Genomic DNA, 20,953 nt, shown 5'->3' with positions numbered 1-20,953 from the left:
GTATTATTTTTGGTTCCTGTTTTGGTGTCTGCTGAAATGTTGCACAACTCTCTTTTGCAATGACCTATACAAGCAAGAACTGAGGGTTTTGATTTTATTTGAAAAATTAAACACAGTTACATCAAATTGTTTTCATGTAACTTAAAAGTTTTGGAACACATCAGTGGTGTACGCTATCTTCTCCCCTATGGTGGTGCCATTTGATACATCTTAGTACAAAAGAGAAGGTAATACAGAGACTAGGAAGTGCTCATGTTTGAAGGCTACCACTACTGTCAGGACTTTAAGGTGTACAGATGTGCCTGTAACTTGATTTCTAGATATTCAGAGAAATCAGTTGCCCCGTATTTAGTTAATTACGTTGCTCCTCCAGAGCACCCGACATTGTTACGTCCATATGCACATCCAACTGTATGTAAATATACTTTACATACAGTTTTCTGCAAAAGCAAGACAGTGACATCTGCTGTCGATGCTGCATAAACCTCACTCACTAAGTGAAACAGTACTACATGACTACCATGCTCTATACACATTTAAAGAGGCAACTAAGCTACACTTCATTAGATAGAAAACATACCAAATAATCCTACACTTGACTCTGAGTCTTTTCTGTAAAATGATGTGTCACTGCTGTTTTCTAAATTATGCTTCAACACAATGAAACAACAATGAATGCAGGTAGAGTACAGTCGCAATAAAGGTAACCTGGGAAAAATCTGAGAAAACATTTTGAAGGTATGAGTTTTTGAAAATGGTAAAACCTTATGAGTGCTTATATTTCAATAGATACCTATTCTTACATAGATGTCTTTATTGGTAGGGCACAGAAATGTAAGAAAAGGTACAAATATTGGATTTGTGGGGCTGAAACTTGAGATATTCATTTGTAGAGATGGATAATGACCCTACTGGTTCATCATTTTCAAAGTGCCAGAAGTGACCAAACGTTAATCTGTTGTGGTGCCTGTGTATAACATCTCTTTTTATATCCCTGAAACCCAATAAAATCAGGAGGACAGAGAGGTTTTTCTCTTAAAAATAAGTGGTGGTGGTGATGATGATGATGATTGGTGTGCTGATGGCGGAGAAGCCTCAATCAGCCGGCGATCTCAGTGGGCTCTGTCATCAGTTTGGATCCGTCCCAAACAGTCTTGAACTGCTCCGGTACTGGAAACTCCCTCTGTAAAACAACCAAGAATGTAAGCGTGAAAAAAAAGACAAGAAAGATTCGGGAAAACACTCTGAGACGAACAGAAACAGAGGTAACGCAGACTCTCTGTCCCTGATCTCAGACACTCACATAGTCGTCATCTCCTTGTGGTATCATGATGTTCATCTCAGAGCTCGTGGCGCTGACGATGTCACAGTTGAGGGAGTCCTTGCTCAGGTAGACCTGGCAGCCCTCTGTCTTGTTGATGGAAATTGTGGGAACTTTTCCCAACACCTACAGAGGGAGACATGTCGCAATCACTGACAGGTACGTGTGGCACAATTGGCACTTAAAGAAATAAAAAAACAACAAATATAAACTGATTTCAAAGATGTTTTAACAGAAAAATGTGAGACACCTGACCCCTAAATGAGAATATAACATATTGTGTGTCTTTTGAAGTCGATGTATACCCATTCTGTAAATGTTTGTCTCACCTGTAACTTAACTGCCTTGGAGTTGATGATCTCCACAATCCCGACCACGTTCTCAAACACCAAACCCAGCTTCTTACAGTTGTCTGCAGAGAGTCCGCACACAATGAGTGAGGAAAAATCATCGTCCGAAATTATGAATTTAATCACGAAACCAGTATTTTCAGTCTGTGTTAAGGCAGCTCACCTACGATGATTGAGTTAATTTTGCCCTTCACTTGCAAGGTGCAGTTATTACAGCTGAAGACGTAGGCCACTTGTTTCAGCTCCGTCTCCTCAATCATCAGGTCGTGTTTCTGCTCAAAGTTCTCCTGCAACAACAAGGGAACAGATTAAATTTCTATAATCTGTGACATTGGCTGAAAAATAATTCCTTAAGGGGAAAGTAAACATTTCACGCACCACTCTCCATTTCTTCCCGTCCAGCTCCAGCAGAGGGGGTCTGTTCTGGATGGCTGCTCTGGGTGAGTTCACAGCTGCTGGGGTCTTTGTTTTGGTGGGTGCTGCTTGCAAACGCAGATTGGGGTTCTTATAGGTCTTCTGGGCATCTGATACATGTTTCAGACCTACAGAAGCGAAACAGGAGAAAATATTTTTGCACATTCAGAGACGTAAGGATTTTTGGCAGGATGAGAGTCTGACGTCCCTCAGCACTACCACAACCACGTGAGAAATGTTCAGCTAGCCACCAACCAAACTCTTTTTTATTTAAAGAAAGAAAACATTGAGCAAATTTTTTTTCCATTACAATTATGACTTACTTAATGTGCCATTGTATATAACAGCAGGAAGAGGCAAGAGGGAGATTCAACCCACCTTTAGTGATTTCCATGCCCTGGTTGAGCTGGGCAAACAGTGCTGAGTGCTGGGCCGTCCCACTGCCTGCTGGGGGCTGGGAGTCATCATCAGTGAAGACTGGAGGAGGGCCGGGGGGAGGAGGAGGTGGTGGGGGACAGGGAGCACTGGGGATGGTGGTGGGGTCACAGAGAGACGGAGGAGCAATGGGGCCCTGAGGGAAGGAGGAAGGTAAATGTTTGATTGTAGAATTGCTTTTTGTGAGTTTACCCTGTAGTAACAAATTCCTGCAGCAGGGGGAGTATTGCACAAGAAATATTTCAAAACTCTGTGGGAATAATTCACGTCTGTTCATCTGTAATTATACCACCTGGGATGTGAGAGACTGTGGACTGTGTGGATTATAGCACCAAGAGATACGTAGGTTATTGGGAAATACCTTTATTTCCCTTTAAGTAGCTATATAATTACAGTAACACATCAATACTTCATTGAAGCTATATGGTTTTTACACTAATTGACATGTTCAGACCCACAACTCCATGCATTAAATGGCAACACCAATTCAAAATGGAAATATTCTAGATATCTTGTGCATTATTTTAAACACATTTCACACAAAAACTCAACCTGACATATTTAGTATCTTTTACTAATATCTAACTAATAACTAATTAGTATCTAACTTTAAGATCTAAATTAGATTTTAAAATAAAATTCAGTGGCTTTGAACAATGTTTGGCTGAGCAGTACGAGTTTGCAATTACTCTAATCAGGTCCTGTCTTTGCCTTGACAGTCGAGTTGTGCACAGTAGTAGAGTACAGCCGTCTGTTAACTACTACAGTGAGGAGAAGCAGAGACACACACACACACACACACACACGAATACAGACAGTCTGAAGACCGTGCACAGCTGCCAGAAACAGATACACACACCTATCATAGGGTTTGAACTGTCACTTTACACGCTTCTCAGTGCATCTGAGACTACTTGACCTTTGACACGAGGCACATGTGTCGCGAATGTCATAGCTGAACAATGCTGACCTGTTACACTAAACAGCTCAGCGCATACCACTGGATTAGAACCAGTGTGTGTGTGTTCATGCATGGCTGTAAAACTGTCTGACTGCTTCTTTGTGTTCATGCCTGCTTGTATGTTTGTGCGTGTATGGGTGTACGCAAACGTGCTCGTTGATGTTTTTGTTAGGTGGTATTTCGGTCCTGTTTTGTTAGATTCCGCAGGGCTTTTGGTCAGTTTCATCCTTGTTTTGTCTGACAAATTGAATTTCATTTTAAATCTTTACTTGCAGAAACAGTAACAATCAGAAATCTTCTACTGGCGATGAATCAACTAATAATTTAAGTCATTTTTTAAGTTTAAATACCAAACTTTCTCTGGTTCCAGCTTCTCAAATGTGAGAATTTGCTGCTTTTCTTAGAGTTATGTGACAGCACCCTGAATATTTTTGGGTTTCGGATTAAGGTATGTGAAGTTCTGATGGCTATTTTCATCACTTTCTGACATTTTACAGACCAAACAGTCTTTCAGTTAATTGAGATTATTAGAGTCAGAAAAAAAGATTAAGAGATTGAAAGTGTCAGATTGATGGATAATGAAAATCACTATTTGCACCTGTTTTAGACTGTGTTCATTACTTTTTGGTCCAAAGTCATCCCAGTTTTCTCAACCAGAATGTTCTTAACTGGTCAGAAGTTACATTACAAGTTACTTTGCTTACAGAAAAACACAGAGGACAGTCTGAACAAATATTTATAACAACATATGATATAACAACTCAGTGTCACAAATTGTTAACAGCACGGTCCTCTATAAAAATGATCTTTATTTGCAGAGGCAATTTGGGCTCTTGTTTTTCTAATTTTTTCAGTGAAATTTAAGATTCCTTTTTGTCATGAGCCTGAAGCACAGGAACTAATGAGATGTGTGTGTGTGTAGAGCCACCTCCATATGTCAGCCTGTTCATGTCAGAGTACAAGTGTGTCTATCTGAGCAGCAGATGACGGCTGCGTCGAAGGGGGCCCAGCCCTGCAGTTTAGGTTACGGTGCAGGCTGTATGTGTGCACACAGACTCTTTGTCGGGGTTCTCCTGTAAAGAAAAACTCCATTCAAGTGAACCCTGAGGACCACCTGTTAGTACCACACACTCCCGGCCTTGTACACACACACACACACACACACACACACACACACCTACATATACACACACACACACACGCACACTTCAGCTCTGTCTTCTCACATCAGGGACAACAGCTGACACACACAGCTCTCAAGTTTCTGCATGTAGAAAACCCACATGCATACACAGTTGTTGAGCATCAGCTTCACCTAGAATTTGTAATCATTTGAGGTTAAATGAACAGTTTGGGAAATTCATGTATTCTCTTTTATTTTGTATCTTTCTGAAATGAGAAGATTCTCACAGAGGTAAAAATGAAGCTACAGCTAGCAGCTGTACTTAGCTTAGCTTAAAGGTTGGAAATAGCTAAAAGACTCCAACCAGCAGTTCAGGAAGTCATTGCTCCCTTGTAAAACCCCAACTTGCTGCTTTTCCACGTCAGTTTTTGTATAGAATCACATAGCTAGTGTGCTTTCCAGGTGTGCGTAGCTGGATTTTGTTACCTTAGCTACACTAGCTGTATGCTAGGTGCTTCCCCCTGTTGTTATGCTCTGCTAAACTATGCTAACTCTCCCGGTTGTAGCTTTATATCTTTAATGCAGACATGAGAGTGGTACTGATCCTCTCATCGAACTCAGCGGGGGTAAAATGAAATAAGATAAAACCAAACAAGTGTCTTTCCCAAAATGGCAAACTATTCTGTGTGACTGACCACTTTGAGAAATAAATTGCATGGCTTTTATTAGAACTAGATGCCAAAATGCAGAGAAGCTACAGTCAGCTTCCCTTCAGCGAATAAAGATGAGAAACCCCTCTAGCTAACACGGAAAGAGGTCAAGTGTGCGGTGAAGGATTTGGTTTCGAGCCATCATAATCTCTGGGATCTAGTGAGTGTGAGTGCCGTGGAGTCCCTGAGCAGACATCCATAAACAGAAGTGTGTGTGTGTGGGAGTGACAGAGGTTTCGTGATCTCTATGGAGAACTGCGGGGTGCAGCCACTGGAGAGAAACTCATTCATTCATTCATGCTCTCTGCAGTGGTTTATGTAACCGGCTGCTCCATAACTAAAAATGGAAGTGTACCCAAAAAAAGTAGGAGTTAAGCTCAGATATAAATATATCAAGGCCTGCGAATGGAAAGTAGATGAAAACACAGCAAAGATAATAAACAAGTTGTTTCAGGAGTAATTCTTCTTTTTCAGGCAAGTGTCCTGCTGCTATAGAGAAGAACAGGAGCAGCTAATAACAGAACAGAGCAGTTTATTGTAAAAGATATGAATGAATGGATAACGTGTGTGTGTGTGTGTGTGTGTGTGTGTGTGTGTGTGTGTGTGTTGTACTCACACTCTTGCTCCACACCAGTCCTGTAGTGTGGTGCTGTTTGATGAAGGACTGCATCTCGGTCCAGATTGACAGGTAGGAACGCACCCAGTCTACGTGACGTCTGTCGCTGAGAGAAACATTCGAGAGAGAGACGAGGATGTGATATGAAAACGGAGAGGAGGATGAGGTCAGCAGTACGGTAGGAGGGAGCACGGGGAAATGAAGTGGAGCAGAACATTGTCAAGAAAGGAAATGATGCTGAAGTACTCCGGTTCTAACTTTCTAATTCAACCGTTTCCAGAAAAACAAGGGCACAGTGACAGTGCAATTTTGAGATTATCCTTCAGTATCTGTGCTCACATGGATCCTAATATTCCACTAATAAACAAAATAATAGCCCATTTAGAATAAAATTGCCTCATGTAACTGCCTCCATTGGAAAGGACTGGCCCAAGTCACCCCAATCTGAAGTCATTTTCAATCGGGTTGAGAAGGGTGCTGTAAACCTTTCATAACCAATTTGATGGGAAGATATTAGCACCTAAATAACTATGTAAACACTTAGTTATTGCTCTCTGGTTGGAATACATTTATTCTTTAAGTGCATGTTTGCCCCACGTGGGGCTAAAGGTGACATCTTCTTCTACTGTTATATTTCCAGCACATTAGACACGTCACAGCAGGCCGAACCGCTCTGCTTTGGGGAAGGTAACCGCACATCTCATCAGCTCTATTTACTAATCACTTCACTCAGCATCCATGTAAACAGTAATTGGATTGAAGAAATGTTGCGGCTGTAACCTCAGCTACTGACGCGAGCACTTATGTTGTGAGATACACAGTACTTACGTCTCCTTGTAGTCCTTGAGCACTCTGTTGGTGTAGAAGGTGGCAGCATCATTCATCTCCTTCACATACGGACCCGGCTTCTGACTCTGAGAGAGATGAAAGTTCACAAAAAAACACTTACGTCGCTGCCAGTGTGACAGAAGCACTGTGAGGTCCAAACAGACCTCTGAGAAACTATCCGACTACCAGCAGATTATAGACAGATACACTAACTAATCTGACAGTGAAAAGTGAAGTCTTTGTGGGGAAAAGTGCCTTCCTGACTGCAACCAGCACTGACCAGAGCCAGCTCCAGAGGTTTTTCAGAAAAGCTTTGATCTTGATCTAAATGATATTCATTCCTGAATTCAGAGGAAGAGATTTTATTCTGATGGGAAACAGAGACCAACGAAACAAACACATAGAGGGACAAATACTGTATGTTGTTGGAGGAAGAGGAAAAACGTGGCTTAGTTTATCTATACTTAATTTTTATATATTTAATTTGAATTTGTGTGATTGCACTGAACAATTAGATTTGAATTTGTGGTAGTAGTTTTTATTATTAGTTGTTTTTATTGATGGTTTTGCATGGACACAGTGCATTGTCATCTTTTTCCTTTTAACAGTAAAGGAATCCTTTCAATTTATAGCATCCATTGTGCTGTCTGCTTATATTCAAGTTTCTATAGACTGATAAACATCTTCTTACATGGTTTTCCTGTATACATGCGTTATGCTTGTGTGTGAGTCACCGTGTTCGTCCTTACCACAGCCACCCACCCTAGAGCGGGGATGCTCTCGCTGACGGCCGACAGGTGGTTGAAGAGGCTGCTGCCGCGGTTTCGTTCTCGGAAGCTCTGGATCTCCTGGATGTGATCTGAAATTGGCTTCAGCAGATCGTGCAACTCCATCTGCAGAAGAAGAAGAAGAAGAAGAAGAAGAGCTACGTTAGGTAGGTAGGATGCAGGGCAAGAGGAAGAAATGTAAGAGCAGAATGCACAAAAATGTGTTTGCAGAAGGAGTCTTGTAAACAACTTATTACATTTAAATCAAATCACAAGAAGTCCTGATAGCTAGAGAACCACAGTAGATAACATGCCTCAGATACTTTTGATTTCACAACCCCAGCCTTGTCTCTCTGCCCACTGCTCTTGGTGCCAGGCAGTTATTCCTTAAGTGGGCTACAGGACAGTAACTAATTTTATTAGCGGGAGCCTTTTTCCATTGGATTTTCCAGATCTCAGCTACAGTATAGCTCGTCTCCCAGCTCTCAGCGCCCCTCCCCATCGCTCCGTTCTTACAAACATTCCTCGGTTCATGGGGAGAACCCTCTGGCCTTGTAAGGCATACCGCTCCTCCAGTGTTTACAGTTTACCTATCATGCGCCTGCACACACAGATTCAGGAACACAACGTTTCATTGGTGAATTGCTGTGACAGCTTTCTTGTTCTGATGTGCTGTGTAAAACATTTACTGTTAATGAGCTGTGACAAAACAGTTTCTTTATGAAGGAGTGGATGAACACACTGCAGAACATGGCTGTTGTTGAAGTAGAAGAAGTAGTTGCTTTGATAATATTAGTTTATGTAAATTACAATTACGTGATGTATCGTTAAGTATTGTCAGTTTGTTCTACAGCCCACAGTCCATTAGTGTGTGTGTGTGTGTGTGTGTGTGTGTGTGTGTGTGTGTGTGTGTGTGCGCGCACATATCTCTTTTTGCTTTTGTGTAGATGTGAGGAGATGCTCTACATAAAATTTGTGGATGTCTGCTTCTGCAAATGTATGCTCGCGTGTGAGTGAGCAGTAAAAAACAGGAGTAAGTTCCTTAATTTTTTTCTAAATAAATTCTCCTCCCAATGAGATGCACATGATCTCCATAAGCTGAGATAGACACTCCTTTCACCCTTCCTCGGGCTCCTCACTAAATCCAACTAAAATACTGTACTGCAAATAGGGATGTACTGTGTTTGCTAAACAAGAATGTACAGGACGGATGATTTGAGGTAACACGAATTTTAGTGCAAATCAAGAATCACAAAAAACATATTAGGTGACTCACACTGTTACATTTTTCTCCACCATTTCTGCAGCCAACGATTATTTTCATCATAGATTATTCTGTCTAATTAGTTGTTTTGTCTCTAAAATGTCTAAAATGCCCATCATGGATTCCAACAGCCTGAGGAGATGTCTTTAAATGCCCAATCAATGATCCAAAACCTAAAGAATATTAAATTTACTATCACATAGGACAAGGAAAAGCATTAAAGAGGCAATGGCACAACAACAACAACATGGCTCATACTGAAAGCATGACTTGTATTCTGTGGCTCAGTGCATAAGTTAGAGTATGTACTTCCCCTTACTAAATCACGCTGTCCAGTGAGAGACAGATATATGGGCTGAGGTGGAGTGAGATGCAGACAGGACTCATTCAAAAAGAAAAGCTGCTGCTAGCTGTATTCCCAAGTGCACTTTAACCAGCAAACGATATGGAAAATGTAATTATTGCATTTATTGGCATCACATCAGAACAGGAGCGAGGGTCAATTTTCCATCTAAGACCGTTTAGCAATTTGCCAACAAAAACAGCTACATTCCTGAGCACAAATAAATCTACACCGTCCTACATATGGTGTTGTTACAGAAAGCACGTCTCAGATAGTCCATGTGCCGGTGGAGAGTTGAATATCTCACAGCAATGCATTGTGGGAAAATCACTCATTCGCTTTCTTCACCTCGACGAGTCTACACAAGTACAAGTCTGTACGTTACAGAAACAATCACGATCTGATAATGTGGACAATGCTAGTCAGTACTGAACTGAACAAAACAGTTTAAAGAAATAATCCAAAATGTTTTGGCTAGATTAGCACAAAGATATCATATTTACTGTTCATGTATGAGATCAGTATCGATCATCTCAGCAGAACTTAATTAGAACCACAGACTGAACTAAAACAGCTCAGTCATGAAATGTGATTACTAACTGATGTGTCTTTGAACTACACAGTCAATGATAATCTCTGAATAAAACAGTTTGAGTCAGCGAAGCAATTAATAATTTCCACTGTCAATCAGACATATCTCAGTCTACCAAATCAAACTTTTTTTTTTTCTCCAAATGCAAATGTACACGTGACTTCGTGGATAAGAAGCCAACTGAAGCAGAGATGTGAACTATAGACATGAATACATACAGAAAGAGAATGAGCCGACAAAAGGATCAAAAGCGTCGGCTCACATTATTTGGTGGGCAGCGAATGTGTTCAGTGTGTTACAACAGCGCAGTGTCCGAGCCTTGACTTCCTATATAAGCAGCGGATCAAAGGTAGAGAGTGGAGGGCGACAGCTGTAGGAGGGTTTATCTTTAAAACTGTGAATGTCTACAGTGTGTGTGTGTGAACTGCCAGAGCCAGCAACACAGACAAACACACACATACACACACACACACACTTCAAGTTAACAGGCCAGGTCACATGAGAGAGAGGCTTACTTTCTTTTGCTCTCTGTCTCACACTTTATCTAACTCTCTCTCTTTCTCTTTCACACACACACACACACACACACACACACACACACACACACACACACACACACTTACTGACAACAGGCTCAAATATAGAACATGCCCATAAAAAGTCAGAGAGCACAACAGGGCTGTGCTGCAGAGAAAGGCCAGAAGTTTGTAAGATGTGTGTGTGTGTGTGTGTGTGTGTGTGTGTGTGGAGAAAGGGTGCACTGGCCAGAGTCGCACACACTTTTCTCCCTCTGCATTGAGGACTACAAATATAGACACGAATGAATGACGTCGACAGATGTGTGTGTGTTAGTGAAGGTTTTTGAGGGTTTATAGTGGTGGTTTGTACTGGTGTGTGTGTGTGTGTGTGTGTGTGTGTGTGTTCACTGAAGGATTTGTGGGTCATGTTGAGTGCGTCTAGAGAACTGATGTCCCAACCTTGTTAAGCTACAGTAACCTCAGTTCCTCCACCTGCAGCCTCAGCTTTCTTCAACTGTGACTGTGCTACTGGGACTAATGCAGACGTGCCTTAAAAGTCAAACTAACACGGATGCCTCACATCACCCACTGTCTGTTGTTCTGTCTGTAATTAAAACCAAATTCAAAGGATAAAGTGCTATATTGTCAGTGCACATAATTTTTAACCCTCACATGACCAAGCCTGCATTCATACATCCGTGTTTAGTGGGCCAATGATACGAAGACTTCGCCATCAATACCTCCCACGTGACATGAACATAAGAATAAGACTTGTGGTATATGTTGCTGTGAATGCTGTTACAGTTGTATGATCAGATACTGAGCTGTTTTAAGTCTTTTGGGAAATGACTCTATCCTACTCATGGTCTTTAAGCAAACTACCAACCTCAAGTTTTTCAGCTTGAAATGCTGGAAAAGCTGAATACTGACCATAAGAATTACATGACACCTCTCAGAGGTGTTTTTTACAGCTCACATCAAGTCATTTCAAAGCACAGGCCAACTATTCAAATGCCCATTCCAGGACTTAACAAAGTAAAACTTCAAAAATGACTTGAATGTTTTTACCATTTAAGTCTCAAATTAAGTTTCTGAATGAATGAATGAATGAATGGCTTTTTATTGTCATTGCATCGTTAAAAACCATGTAACGAGATGTGAAGTGCTACTCCTGTAAAGTGCTCATCACAGTAATTCTCACAGTAATCAAGCCCTACTTAAGTCCTCATTTTTGTGACTTAATTCTACGTTTTTAGTTCAGAAAATGGACAGAAAACCTTTTGTGTTTGTTCAAATAGAGATGAAAGAAGCGCTTTATGACACTTACATACATGGAAAGAGGACGAGACTTAAAGGGTAAAAAGTTCATGAAGATTTTTTTTGTTCTGCTCTTTTTCCGTGTTTGGTTTTGAATTTATTTGGCTGAATTTCATCCTCCCTTCCCTTATATCTGTCACCCCACCCCTCTCTTGGGTCTGTCCCTCTCTAAAACCCTCACTCTCCACTTGTTTGCATTTCTGACAATCACTGAACACTCTTTTCACCGCTTCTCAGCCAATGACCTGACAGATACGGAGTAATCACTTCCTGGTGGGCTCTGCGGCCGCTGTAACACACACACACGTACACATACACACTCACACACACACACAACACAAACAGAAGGCCAATGGGATGATATCATATCAGCTCTCTCACACACACAGACAGCTTTCTCTCCCACCCCCCTTTCTCTATACGTGAACATGTTGGGAATGTGTTGTATTAGCGTTTTCTTAGTCAAAGAGCAGCGTAATCCCTCTGTGAACTGCCCGGCCTGCCAGGGAACACAGGAGGGGAGGACGCAGACTGACACACAGCGCTCAGATACAGCTCGTTTCTATGTCAGGCTGCTGGTAAATGTGACCTGATGCAATTTGTAACTGAGAGTCATGAGAGTTGCACGGTGCATCACCTGCTAGTTAACTGAACTTTTTTTTGTACAGCCAATAAAAATGGGGAAATGGTTGTGATTCCACCACTTTCAACTGGGTTTCAATAAAATAGTGCACTGTAAACACAGTGATGTTGTCTTAAAGGCCGTCTCTATTTTTTACACATTTTGGTTTCATAATGACTGGTAGGTACAAAAGGTTTTGGAATTGGTCCAGTCGATCGCCTCATCTAGCAGCCGCAAACAGGCTGCAACAGGCAACAATGGCTGCAATGTAATTCTTAGGGGCAACCGCGCCGGTCAAAGGCTCAGATTGTTGTCAACATTACAGAATGAATCTCTTCAGAGAGAGACTGATAAAATCCTTTTTGTTTAACCGGCAACAAACGCACTTTTCGTGGACGTACTTTGACTGGCGCAGTTGCCCTAGCGGATTACATTGCAGCCACTGTAGCGGCTGGTCTACTCAACCAATTACAAAACTTTGTACTTACCAGCCATTTTGAACCCAAAACATGTAAAAAAAAAACTGCATTACAAAGCATTACATAGCTCCCTTTCATCCTATCAATGACATTTCAACAAAATACAGATATATTGACCTGACTGCTAATTAAGCAATTAGTCTAATAAAGTGGATCACCAGTGGCCGCACCATCAGTATGTTTTACCTGTGCAGGTTCCTGGTGTGTGGCAGCCATCTTGAGGAAAGTTCTCTGAGTCTGCAGGGCGTTTTTCACCATCTCCGCCTGTTGATCATAAAGGACCAAAGTTAGATAGGTTATGATTGTGTTACATGACACCTTTTAAGGAAGCTAACATGCAGCATGTTACTTTATTGTGCACACAGAATGTAGACAATCTTACAGAACATTGACATTCTTTAATTCTCTCGCGCCTGAAATTCAAGGCAGTGAATTTGTCTGTCTTAGACATAAAAAAGAAAGTACAGTAACACACACACACACACACGCACACACATACACACACAGAGTTAGGGTTAGTCCCAGCCAGCTGTGTCCTGTGTGTGTTTGAGACCTCCAGTTGCGGGCCAAGGGAACCACCAGGGAGGCTTTGCCCATAAAAGGAGCTCTGCAAAACTTAAAGAAAGTACCTCTGGCTCTCACTCACATACTCCCCCTCCTCCTTCAGTGATGGGACACAGAGATACAAAGCTTCTCTCAAGGTACAGAGGAGGAAATCCAGTCTTTTGTTTTTACATTTTGCTTTAATTTCTCTCTGCCTGCCTTTACTCTTCTGTTTTGGAGCACTCCTTGTTGCTTTGGATTTATTCCAAGGACATAACACTGCTATTATTGCCAACTGGCTAACCACAAAACACACTTAGAGTCCTAGTGGGAGTACAGGCCATTACCAAATAGGATGAGATTCTCCCTTAGCAGTTTGATAAATAAATGTAAGGACAATCATACTCCCATCCTTGGCTTTGCAGAGGTCAGGAAACCTTTTCTGTCTCACAGAAAACACACCACAATCCTGGTGGACAACTTTCGGACTATGGACGTCCTATACAAACACATGCCTGTGCTTCAGCTTCCCAGAGCCTTGGATGTCTAAGTGGGATCTAAAACAGGACAATAAAATAAGATAAAGGTTGGCACAGAGAGACTGCACTAGTTGCTCCACTGGTGCTCCCATTATGAATCTCATTATGAAGAGCTTTCATTCCTCTGCACTATCTACTTTAATTCAAAAGTAATAGAAATTCAAGTTATTTAGTAAGAAAAACATTTCAAACTGAGGATTTCTCAAAAGAAGAAAGAAGTAACATTTCCCCTTGAAAGTCTGAAAGTCTTGTTATTACAGTTATTAGAGATCAGTGGGTGATACAGTAGTACTCCTCATGAAGAGTTAACTGAACTTGGCAGAGAGCTGCTTTAAAAGATGATTAATAGTTGTTTTTGCACACAGTAGACTGACAAACCTGTCCTGTAATGACTGACTGTTAGAACAGCAGCTGCGGTGACATCTGCCTGCTGCTGAGTGTGTCTGAGTGTGTGCATGGGCAGGCGTTTGTCTGGTTTATCATCCTCACTTAACATTTGTGGGACGGTGAGAGTTTATACTCTGAACATGTGGGCTGAGTGTGTGTCAGGGGTGCAGATTTAGTTATAGAAGGGACATGAGGGCACAATGAAAACTTAAAAGGCAAATAAATTATGTTTCCTGTATTTATTTACATTTATACATAACAAACTGTGATGACATTAGTTCTGAAACTAGTTTAAACTACGACCTCCAATGTTAAAAAAAAGTATGTTGTGTTTCCATCTTCGTCCTTTACTGTACTTTCTTTGTTTGGTGTCTTTTTTTTGGAGAATGATATGCAAATAAAAGCAGATTGTGGGAACCCTTTGAACCCTGAGTAGTGTCCGCCATCTTCCTCTCAGGCTGTATGCTGCCACAAGCCAGCAGCTTGTGTGTTGAGCTCAGAGGCCAAAGCCAGGGCGAAATTCAATTGAAGTAAATGAATTTAATTGATTGAAGGCAACTCATGAGCCTATAACCATTTTGATTAACTTCTCACATCAGGTTTTTGACTGCAGTGAAACACAACTCACATGTTTCTCCACCTCGCTGCCTATAGCTCGGCTGTTGTTCAGGTATTCTGACACTGGGCCTTTCAGTATGACGTCAAAGGTCTCGATGCACTGAGACAAACCTGGAAACACAGGGACAAATCACTGCGCTCATGTTGAGCTTTCACTTAGATGTAAATGTGGCTATTTAACTTGAGAATAAAGCCATTTTCTCTGTCTCCCAAACCACGGGGCTGAGCGTCACTGCAACACAGACTTACCTTCATCGATGCCGTTGACAAAGCCCCTGTTCGTCATGTCGCTGGACGCCTGCATATTGATGGACATCTTCTCCAGGCGAGTCACAGCTCGCTCCAGCCGCTCCATTAAACCTTCCATGGTGACAAACCTAGAAACGAAAGCAGCAATGCTTTCTTGAGCTGTACTGGGATTTCCCTGATTTTAGAGCCATGATTAGTCTTGTGATACAGAACCGTGTTTCACTTTATTGATCCCAGAAGTAGTCAGTACTAAATACTAAGTGGCAGAATCACTATTCAGCTTCTCCACCCTGCTCCTCCCTGATTTCACAAAGCTGGCTCGTGTGACTACAGAGTGAAACTACACGTAGCCATTGCAGCAGCGTTTATATGAACACTGTGTCTGTTCGAGCTGTCTGGCCCTCTGCCACAGTCACAGCCTTATGAACATATCACATAATTGGATTACGGAGGGACGGAGACTGTCTGAGAGGAAAGTCAGAGGATTTAGTGCAGTAGCAAAAATGACAGAAATGCTGGGAAAATACCTGGTGAAATATACAGTTTGTTCAAATACAAACAAAAAGAAGACATGATTTATGTTTTGCCCATGGAGTCCCAAACAGAGGAAAGTTAGATGAATTGAATAATCACATGAATTTATTCTGATAAAATATTCGTATAACCGTACATTGTGAAATAATCCAAAATAAATATAAATCAGAGTATAGCGAGCTGTTGGTTTGGGTTGAATATGTGAACAGACAATCATGTGACTGTCTCTGCCCGCTGACTTTCTGTGGAAAAGTGGCATCATGAAATAAAACATGGGGAAAGAAGGTGGAAAAAATTACATAAAAAAAAAATAATGAAGAGACTTTTAAAAACATTAATGGATGATTTCACAATGTTATGCTTGTGTTATTTGGCTGTATTAGCTTTATTCATATGATTATTTATTTGATAATGAACACCTTAAATGTCCCAGGTAAGTTTTATCACAAAAATACATCCCTGCCATTCAATTGTCTGGCTCCCGACAGGTTCAAACCTCTGGCCAACAATCCACATGTTACTGTATCAGAGTAACTATCAGGTCATCGAGAAAGAGCAGCCTCAGTTACCCTGGATTGTTCTCTGATCATATTTCATAATCACTAACAACACTCTTGGAAGAACTCTGATTTGACTGATGGAATAAATGTTCTGCCACATAATTTATACAACACACATGATTATCCTGCACACAAATTCAAGTTTACTTTACTGCAAAGAGGTAAACAAATCTCCAGCTGTAATCAAACGCCACTGAAACGCTCTGGAGGTAGCAGCACAGACCATATTATGTCCCAGTCTTTAACACTGACCAACCATATGCATCATCGTGAGGCAATGCAGGCCTATTTCCAGCATTTATTAGTCAAGAGTGGAACTCAATCCAGCAACATGCTGCATGTTTACACAAACTACTGCTAGGTAACACGCACTTCCTGATGTGACACCTGCTACCTTCATGTCCAACACACAGTCCGATGGTGTGAGTTATAATCTGTTTAAGAGAAACGCCAGTGGGCTCTGCATTAATATGGCAGCTATGTGGATTGTGGTCCCTGTCTGTAATCTTTGTAAATTATGTCTAGTAATTATGTGCTGTGAGCAGCAAACACGTCCTGGAGAAACCTCTCGGCGGTGCCAGATGCCTGTCGCGGGACTCAGCTACTATTTCTGCTCTCTGGGTCACAACATCTCTGTCAGAACCTGGAGAGCTCAGTGCAGGTTTGATCATGTGCACAGAGTCAGATAAGAAGCTACAATGTCAATGTGGTTTTATTAGTATTTGGCTTTTTGGTAACACTTCCTGTCAGGCTGTTAATATAAGATTTACAATTAGTTTGTGATTACAATACATCCCTATGTATGTAAAACATTAGCACGAGCATTTTTAGAAAAACACAAGAAAAACACAGAATTTCAGATAATGTGTTAATGTAAGAAAAAAAAAAGTTATAGTTCAGTTATAAGCACTAATAAGATAAACTTCAGGGGTGCCAGGTTGTGAAAAGTCCTCTTTGGCTGGTGGTAAATCTTCTGCTCCAATAGAGTGTTTGACCACTAACATCCTGGAATATAATCCATTTTATTAGCAGTTTATTAACATTAACATCTCCAGGCATAATTGACGATTGTAATAACTCTTTATTGACAACTAATGTATATACACTACAGAAAGTGAGAAACCCGTGACTCTTTATTAATGACTTGGATGGACTGGAAGTTGTTCTTATGAATAACTGATCGATAAAGTAAGTGATTCATTAATTAGTGAGTGTTTAATCAATCATTTATAAATCAATTAGCTACAACTTATGAACCCTTTCTGATAAAGCGGTATGGTGGTACTCTGCGGTACTTTGGGCTCAGATAAAGCTGTATTCTTCAATGTTTTTGAAATTGTAATATTAGTAACACAGAAAATTTTAAATCAAAAGTGGAAGCATTTGTTGGTTTCCGCCTCTCAAATGTGAGGTAGATGGGTGTCGTCCGTTGCACCTGTAACCACACCCATCGGTGATGTCACAGGGTCCTTCAGTACACCTGTACATCACTACAGTAAGGTGAGAAGGAAGGTCAGCAAACATGTAAAGTTACTCTTTAAAGACGTCACCTGGGGCTCTGAGGAATCGTGGTGGACAGTTTTCATTTTCTGACGTTTTCTAGACAAAACGATAAATTAATTAATGGACAAAATAACGAAAATAATCATTTGTTGCAGCAATACGGTTGAATTCTGTACATTAAAGACAAAGAATCAACTGCTGTGCTTGCTCAAGTCCAAAACACTTCACTTAATCACTGTCAAACTTTGCTCAAAGCACAATGAGACAGAATCAGCAGGCGTCTGCACCGACTGTACTGTCAACCAGCCAAATTCTCCATGGCAACGCAAAGACAAGGCCAATGATGCTCTTTTAGTTTTTCATATACGTCACAGAAACTAAATGGGAAACAGCCAGAGTGGGTTCAAACCATCAGTGGCACAAAGAGCGTTAAACACCAGACTAACAGCAAAATGTTTCTGTCAATGAAACTCAACTCTCAACAATTCCCAGCTGTCGTACTGAGCAGGCACCGATCTGGACTTCAGCTCCCAGTAAATGAACACATTCCTCCCTCTGTTCCTGCAGACAGGTGGGCCACAGCGTCTGCCACATAAAGACCCCAACAACAGCTGAGGAAGCACACATGTTCCTGCAATGCAAAGATATCAGCGACTTCTCCCTGACCTGCATGAGTCTCCTGAACCCTCTGACCTGGTATCTGATCTTTGGGGCTATATTGGGCCTCAGCCTGCTTTGTGCTGCTACAGGTCGACTGTAAGACTTTCTAATTTTTTTTTTCTTTTACTCCTGCAAAGCACTTTGAGAAGTTGTTCTGTGAAAAGTGCTAGACTAAATAAACTTTACTTACTAATGTATGCCTCAGTGTTGCACTGCACTGATCTGAGAGATAAAAGATTGAGTACAATCTAACCCTACAATCTTCAGTTCACAAGAAAAAGAAAGAAAAACTGCTGTGCTGCTTGTTGTTGATTTGAACGTAGCTCAAAGTAACAATTTAATGGTTTAATTTGAGTGAAATAAAAGTGAGTTTTAGTTATACAGTCACTAAATCTGTATAAATGATCTGTGGTTAACAATCACTAAAGGGGAGCTATGACCTCCTTCATAAACTGGACAGATTCTGGAGACTCTGGGCACCTTTACAGCCTTACAGTCAAAATACTGCGACTGCGAAGGCTTTGGCCATCTTTTTGTACTTTTTTATTTATCTATATCCTGTCATAGTCTGGTACATGTAATTCACTTTTTCTACAATGCTGCTGTTGCTGTTGTTTTGAGTTTTTTTTGTTTCTGTCACTGATGTTGATGTTTGTGCTTGTTAAATCGTAAAATCAATAAAAAAAAAAAGAGAGAGAAGCTATAAAATCAATGCAACATAATAGAAAATTTGAATAAGACCTGCAAATGTGCTTATAGGGTTATGAGATGAAACAAAGTCACCTCGGGGTCCATTTAGTAGCTGGAACTTTTGATCATATCACATGATCTTCATCAGCAGATAAACACTTGAGGACTTCTTGTCAATGTGGTCCAGTTAAAGTTGGGTTAACATGTAAAAGTTGAGCTAAAGTTTGACTCAGCTTTTACGCCAACATGGAGGAGATGTGATACAATCTGAGTTGGAGGCTGATTGCAGGTGCTCATCACCCAGAGATGATCAGGCTTCATAATAAAACATGACATGGCTCTGGCATGCTGACAAGCTCTCACCGTCAATCTGACGCTTTGTGCTCCGCGGCATAATATCACCACTATCACCGCAGGCAAGATCAGTGAAATATCAAACCAGTGTGCGCTTATATTGCACCATATCGCTGCTATATAAGAAACCGTGGCGCACAGGAAGCAGGTGAGGATGACTCTGATGGGACATGTCCGCGCAAAGACGCGCACATCTCTGTCGGACACCCCCACTGCGGGACTTGATCCCTCCGCCCCCACCCCGAGAATCAACCAAACTGGACATTCAGTCAGAAACCCGTGGGTACAGAAACAGCTTACCTCCCTCCTCTGGTCCGCGGTAAATGTCTGTTTTGTCTTGTTTTGTTGGGGTTGTCAGTATCCCTGGACGGTTTGGTGGCTTCGTGCTGCTGCTGCCGCGCGGTCCCCTCCTGCCTCCCTGCCCCGTCACTCAGCTGCGCACAGGACCGGGACTCTTCCGGGATGTCCTAATTAAGCAACACGGCGAACCTGAGAGCAGAGACCCGGACCGTGACTCAGTGCCGCAGTGTCTCCTCTGGGGCGGACGGCCCTTCTCCCTCGCAGGCAACATGGCAGCCACAGTGGGCCCTGCTAAAAATAAACGGGTGTCCATGACGCCGTGGCTGTGCCTGCACCGGCCTGTCCTGGGGGAGCGGACCTGTGCTGGCAGGGGGGACTCATTATCATCCTCAGCGAGGCCATGAGAGTGAACCCGGGCCAAGACTTGACCACCAACTTGGAAATCCCCACCTTAAACATGAGAACTGTAGTATTAAATAAAGTGCTTGTGTAGGTTTGGATGCTGAGAGCCTTTAACAAGTCAACAGGCACTCCAATGATCAAGTTTAAAGGGGCACTCCACCAATTTAGCGTTGCACTTTCATTGACTTCTGCGATTTCAGATTAACAGATTTTAAAAGTTTGGTCTAAATCGATGCACCAGAGTCCAAAATATTTTGACATTAAGTCTCTTTAAACACTGGATCCTACCCATAATGCAACTGTGTTCATGGATTTTTTTCATTACCACCACTCCAGCTGCCAGCCTTGTAGTCACACCAGATAATCAGGCATGTTAGCTTTTTTAAACGATTGTTTGGGCATTTTTATGTATTAAGTCAAAAGATGAGAAGAGAGGACCAGGAATTGACACGCAGCAAAGGTCCCCGGTCAGACGTGAACCGTCTCCTGCTGGACGTGAACTTGGGACCCCCTCAACCTCTTGGACAGCAGGGAGCCATGAAATGTGCCATTCTTACTGTGTTATGTATTTGTTTGGGTTTATTGACAATTAAAACAAGCTGTTTCCTTTAAATGAGCTGAATTGATTGTATTCGTGTTAATATCGGGTTTTGTTTATATGCAACAGCAATGGAGACTTCTGGCATGTTGCCAGAGGTGTGTTGACACTTTACACTCTGCTCACCAAGTTGGAGATATCATGGCCTCCAGAAATCCCAGATATGTCCGTCTCAGAATTTGTAATTAAATCCCAAGTCAATTTAACACTGTTGAAATCATCAGTTATTTTAAGACATGAACTACAGAACACGTTATAAATCTGTTTTCACAGGCCGACTGACACTCCTCAAGTACACTGATCTTGATGTGGAGTGCACCTTTTATAAGTGACTAATAAAGGGTTTTTAATAAATA

At 41.6% G+C, this 20,953-nt stretch overlaps 1 protein-coding gene across 1 annotated transcript; it reads right to left on the bottom strand.

Annotated features, from left to right (window-relative positions):
• Window positions 1-80: 80 nt before the first annotated feature.
• Window positions 81-19,811, bottom strand: cap2 (cyclase associated actin cytoskeleton regulatory protein 2). Its single transcript, XM_070846689.1, has 13 exons — window positions 19,598-19,811; window positions 14,997-15,124; window positions 14,758-14,858; window positions 12,847-12,924; window positions 7,508-7,651; window positions 6,759-6,844; window positions 5,931-6,036; window positions 2,464-2,656; window positions 2,050-2,213; window positions 1,835-1,958; window positions 1,651-1,733; window positions 1,304-1,447; window positions 81-1,183 (listed from the first exon to the last, which is right to left on the bottom strand). Exons 2-13 carry the CDS (start codon window positions 15,112-15,114, stop codon window positions 1,100-1,102), a joined length of 1,425 nt encoding a protein of 474 aa, XP_070702790.1. The 5' UTR covers window positions 15,115-15,124; window positions 19,598-19,811; the 3' UTR covers window positions 81-1,099.
• Window positions 19,812-20,953: the final 1,142 nt, after the last annotated feature.

Source organism: Pempheris klunzingeri, chromosome 16 (genome assembly GCF_042242105.1).
Source record: "Pempheris klunzingeri isolate RE-2024b chromosome 16, fPemKlu1.hap1, whole genome shotgun sequence".
Classification (NCBI taxonomy): Eukaryota; Metazoa; Chordata; class Actinopteri; order Acropomatiformes; family Pempheridae; genus Pempheris; species Pempheris klunzingeri.
This window is presented reverse-complemented; position numbering and strand designations above follow the sequence as displayed.